The following is a 5,244-nucleotide window of genomic DNA, read 5'->3' as shown; positions in this document are numbered from 1 at the left end:
CCAAGTGAGAAATAGTTCTCCTTTTTCTTTGCTCCCTTTTGTGTGTCCTTGAACTTTGTATCCCTTGAAATCCCAAGTAACTATTCACATTAATAAAGTGTTAAGGTGTTTGACCAGGAAGATTGGCTCTGCTGATTTCAGCACTTAAAAAGGGAAACCGCTCTGTTGTTTTAACCACTTCAACACTCACCATCTCAGTTTATTTTCTTATCCCCTTTAACTTTTGTTAAAATCAAACAGGAAGCAATTAAGGTGAGCCTACTACAAAGCAGCCCTCAAAGTACGTGGCTGGATCTCTAGTGCAGAATGAAGGTCATGCCCTGAAAATGTAATTATACGTATGTGGAAGGAATGCAGAGCCTATACAGCTGGGGTGACCAGTGAGAAAATACACCACTCCAACTTTACTTTCAGCAGGCAGATGACCATGGCCAAGACATACATTGCTACCACCACTTTCATGAAGGATGTAGGGGCAACACTAGTTGAACCAACAAGGCACATTAGATCAACAATTTTATCTACTTGAGTTAAGAGACGCAAAGGGAAGGAAGAAACAATTCCCTACTAAGCTGCAAAATTCCCCCTCATCTAACTCCCCTTTGACTCTTGGCAGGTCACTTCCATGATGACAGAAAAAGGAATGTCATGGGAATAGAGATCTAATGACAACAGTGAGAGACAAAGTGAAGTCTTTACACAGGATTTAGCTAATTATATTTTGGGCAAATATTTATTTATCTAAAAACAAAATAAAAATCATTTTTAAAAGAAAAAATGTATTTAAATAAAAAACAAAATTGTGAAATGTTATGGCACAGAAGTTCAAGACAAGTATAAATCCAGTTGCCACAACTGTTGCGTATTAATGTTGCACATTTTTCTATAAAGGCTTTATTAAAGGTATTTACATGGCAATATGATGTGTAAATATATACAGCAAACTGGGGACAACTTTTTTGTTTTGGATTCTCATATGAAAAAATGCCTTAAATACAAAATTTTAAAAGAAAAAAAGTTGAAGAGTTCATCCCCAAGCATGAAGAATGTCCCATCATCCCTTATGTCCAAAGTATCAATTATGAGGCAGTTTTGAGGTTCTGGCCAAACCCTTGGGAGAGTCAGCCAAGGTTGTGTAGTCTCAAGTTAAATCGCACAGCATGCAGTTGCAATAGTTCCATACTCAATGGACTGTGTAGTTCATGAGTGATATTAGAAACAGTAATATTTTATCATAGTTTCAGTCCAGTTTGGGTTATTCTAAGCGATGCCCAAGAGTTTCTATGCACAAGAGTTCCTTAGCTGCTCGAGTTTGTGTTTCAACTGTTCTCTCCTCCGCCTCAACTGCTCTTTCTCTGCGATCAGTCTGTGTTCATCTGACTGGATGGAAAGAACGTACTCTGTTGCTTTTTTCAGGATGACAACCTTGGGTGCCTTCTCGTTATTGGCCACCTCAGGTATCTGGTCACGCAAGGCAAAGAAACTCAGCTTCAGCTCATTTCTCCTCTGGCGCTCCAAGACGTTGTGTGTTCGCCTCTTGTCGTTCTCTTCTGAATCTGACGTGCGCGGACTCGAGCATTTTCGGTTGTTGCTGATCTGTTTGAGAACTCTGCCACTGTCCAACCTTAGCCTTTTTGCAGCTGGGTATTCAATCTTGGTGGAGGGAGGAGCGGCATAATTGTGCTGATGGATGTTGACATGACACCGTTTGAGAACTAGTGGGCTGTGGTGGAGCTTACTGTGCTCTTCTGACGTCTCTGTGCTGGACTCTGTGCTTGATTCAGATTCATTTGCTTCAGCTAATGTAACAACATCAATTTCCTCATCTTCCTCTTGTTCTTCTTCTGCCAGAAAAAAAATTAAAATAAATTCATAAGCTGTATGAAGAGACTCTCAAGGCTGCTTTACGCATAAGGGAAGGTTACTCTGAACTGCACAGTGAGCAACCCAATGACAAACTCTTCTTAAACCTATGTGACAATGCTGGACATTGCTTTCCCCAAGAGCCTTTCCTTTAAGGAAGCAATACTTCAAGTGCAATACGACACACTGACTTCGGTCCAAACCCTGGCTCCCTGATTTCAAAAATTGTAGAGATCTTGCGTAATCCCGAGGAGTGCATGAAAGATAGTAGGAAAGTTTAACCTCGGTTGTCAGCAGTACAGCGCAATAAAGCTCCAAGACTCAAGCTGCCCTTAATTATGGATTTAGAAGGCTTTGGCCACGCCTCAAAAGAAAGCTTACTTAACACACATGTGTATTCAGAGACATTTTCTGAATCTCTCTTGATCTGATCTGTTAATTTGTGGAAAATCGAAAAAAGGTTAAAAAAAAAAAAGGAAAAAAATGAAAAAAGGGAAGGCTGTAGCTCTTTGGGTAGAAACTCACTTCCAAACCAGATTTACGAGGGAGCGGAACCCGCTGTCACATACCTAAGGAAGCATTTCTAAAACTTTCCCAGCCCCATTCACTCCCCTGCAGTCACTTTCACTAGCACCTCCCCGACTGCACATTCCCCCCGAGGCTCTCGGGCGGGAGTTAACTCCTTCCCGGCCCACGGGTGGTACTGGGAGTCAGCCTTATCGGGACCCCGTTATGAAAGTTTATCCCTCCTGCACCTCCTTTTCTATTTCCCCCCCCTCCCTTTTCTCTCCTCCCTCCCGGAGGGAAAACTGGGCTGTTTTTCCAGGAAATAAACTGGCTGGGAGTCTCTCCATTCCTCGCTAACGTGGCATTTAAGAAAAATCCCACGCGGGAAAGGGGGGCAGAAGGGGGTGATGAGGGAGGCGAGGGGGGGGGTTCTGACTTCCAGCTGCCCCGCCGGGAGCCCTTTTGGCGCCGCGCGGGTTTCCCACACCCTCTCGGGGCACGCGTGGGTCCCACTCACCCGAGTCGCTGCTGGTCGTGGGCGGCGTGTCGTCGCCCAGCAGGGACGCGGGGCTGGCGCCGGGCGGTGCGGCCCGCGGGGCCCGCTCGCTCAGCGGGTAAGGAAAGACCACCGAGGGGTCGATGCAGTCGGCGGCGGCAGCGCCCAGGTCGTGCAGGTAGAGGCTGGCGGAGGCGGTGGGGGACGCGGCCAGGCCCGGTGGCGGTGCCGGCGGCGTGGAGGGCGGTGGGCCGGGGCGGGCGGCGGGGCCCCCTTCCCTCCGGGCAGCCTGGTAGGACGCCAGCTTCTCTGAGACCACCTTCTCCAGCTTGGCGGCGGCGGAGAAGCCGCTCCACATGCAGTCCTGGATAATGATGGACTTGACGGTCTCGTCGTCCGGATCGCAGATGAAGCTCTGGTTGACCATGTCCCCCCCGAGGAGCTCGGTCACGATCTCCAGCTGGTCGGCGGTGGAGGGGAAGCAGGAGGCGGCGGCCAGGCTGGAGCGGCGGCTGGGGGAGAGGGGCGGCGTGGGCAGCAGCTCAAACTTCTTCCAGATGTCCTCCGACGGGGCGGGGGGCTGCAGCTCGCTGCCCCGCTGCTGCGCCGCCAGGTAGAAGTTCTCCTCCTCCTCCTCGAAGTAGAAGTAGGGCTGCACCGAGTCGTAATCGTAGTCGTAGTTCTTGCTGGAGAAGCCGGCGTTGAGCGGCATCGCGGCGGCTGGTGCCTGCGGGAGGGAGGGGGAGAGGGGGGCGCCCGGGTGAGCCGTGCTCCGCCGCGGGGGTCGGTTTCCCCCAGCTTCGGCGGGGCCACCAGCCCCCCGGCGCGCAGCGCTCCCTCTCGGCTCCCCACGCCGTGCCAGCAGGGAAGCGCGCAGTCGCGTTTAGTAATTAAAAAAAATTAATTATTAAAATAAGAAAGGGAAAAAAAAAAAAAAAGAAAGGACCCCCCTTCACCCCATTCCAAGTGCGGCGGAATAACCGGGCGGCGCGACCTGACATACCGAGGGGTCGGCTGCCGGCTCCCGGACCACCCTCCCCGCTCCCCTGCAGGAGCTTCCGCAGCCCGGCCGCCCGGCTCGACTGGGCTCAGCTCGGCTCCCCACCGCCGCCGCGCTCACAGGGGGCACGGCCGCCCAGCACGGAGGTCCTTCCCTCCCGGGACTGCAGCGCCATCCCTATCCCACGTCCCGGGAGCCGGCGGGAAGGGGCGCCGAGAGCCCGGCAGCTTCCAGCCGGGAGCCGGGCTGCTCCTCAGCCACCCACCTGGGCGTGCTGGCACTGCGCGGGGACAGGCAGCGACCTTGGCAAACTTTACCAAATCTTGTCATACGTACATATATATACGCATATATATATGCATATAAGCAATATATGCAATAACCAGAACCTGCCCGCGCATACGCGAGAAGAAAATGCTTCTCCCCCCTCCCCCTCAAAAATTAAATTAAAATCCGAGCGCAAGAAAAAGGATGGGAACGCCGGAGCCCAGCAGAGGAGAGCGTCCGTCGGGAGGGACCGTCGATATCCAGGTCCGCGGAGCGCAGCCCCTCCAGCAGCCCGGGTGTCACCAGCCCGTGTCAGTCCAAATGCCACAACCGCGGGAATCGAGTGATGGGAAGCGCAGAACCCCGCAACTCACCGGCTTCTCCAACGCGCCAGCTGCGAGACGTAGTGAGGCGATTATTGCTGGCGGTGCGGGAACAACGAGAGAAAATACGCAAAAAGAACCGCCGGAAAGGACGGATTAAAAAATAATAATAATAAAAAAAAAAGACAAAACGCCGGGAGAATGTCGGTCTCTTCCTCCCACCACGGCTCGATAAACCCCACGGAGCGGCGGAGCAGCCGCCTCCCGGCGCGGTCGGTCGCTGGTCCGGGGCGGCGCGGCGCGCTGGCCGGTACAATAGAAGTTTAGTTGCTTTTCCTCCTTTAAAGCGCCGGCGAGGGGCGGGCGGGAGCGGCCGCGGGGCGGGGGCAGCACCGGGGGCCCGCGCGCTCCCGCCGCGCGCTCCCGCCCGCCCGCCCGCCCCCGGCCGCGCCGCCGCGCGCGCTCCGCGCTCCCGCCGCGGGAGGGCGCGCTGGGAGGGGGCGGCCGCGCTCCCCCGGCTCCGCTCCCGGGGCTGCGGAGAGATCTGCGGCCCCGCTCTTACCCCCCGCCTCTGCCGGGCGGGCGGGAAAGAGGGAGGGAGCTGCGATGTCGCGCTGCACGGCCCTCTTTTTTATTTATTTTACTATTTTTTTTTCCTTTTACTACGAGCTGCGCACGGAGATGTCGGAAGTAAACATAGTAAAAAAAAAAAAAATTACTAGCAGGGATTAAAGGCAGATCCTCGCCGCTCTCCTCCTCCCGCAGGCGTTCCGGGCAAGGGAGAGCGC

General features: G+C 53.5%; 1 protein-coding gene across 1 annotated transcript; it reads right to left on the bottom strand.

The window, feature by feature from the left end:
• Window positions 1-714: 714 nt before the first annotated feature.
• Window positions 715-4,774, bottom strand: MYC (MYC proto-oncogene, bHLH transcription factor). The gene is made up of 3 exons (XM_051778533.1): window positions 4,508-4,774; window positions 2,888-3,593; window positions 715-1,844 (listed from the first exon to the last, which is right to left on the bottom strand). The coding sequence occupies exons 2-3, from the start codon at window positions 3,576-3,578 to the stop codon at window positions 1,282-1,284; spliced, it is 1,254 nt and encodes a 417-aa protein (XP_051634493.1). The 5' UTR covers window positions 3,579-3,593; window positions 4,508-4,774; the 3' UTR covers window positions 715-1,281.
• Window positions 4,775-5,244: the final 470 nt, after the last annotated feature.

The sequence above is a fragment of the Manacus candei genome, unplaced genomic scaffold, assembly GCF_025592945.1.
Source record: "Manacus candei isolate 608988 ecotype Guabito, Panama unplaced genomic scaffold, ASM2559294v1 h1tg000013l, whole genome shotgun sequence".
NCBI classification, from domain to species: Eukaryota; Metazoa; Chordata; class Aves; order Passeriformes; family Pipridae; genus Manacus; species Manacus candei.
This window is presented reverse-complemented; position numbering and strand designations above follow the sequence as displayed.

Excerpts from the sequence above, each read along its gene's own strand:
- MYC (XM_051778533.1), bottom strand. The coding sequence starts at position 3,578 with ATGCCGCTCAACGCCGGCTTCTCCAGCAAGAACTACGACTACGATTAC. Across the intron at positions 1,845-2,887 it reads CACGACCAGCAGCGACTCGG|AAGAAGAACAAGAGGAAGAT; the intron begins GTGAGTGGGACC and ends TTTTTCTGGCAG.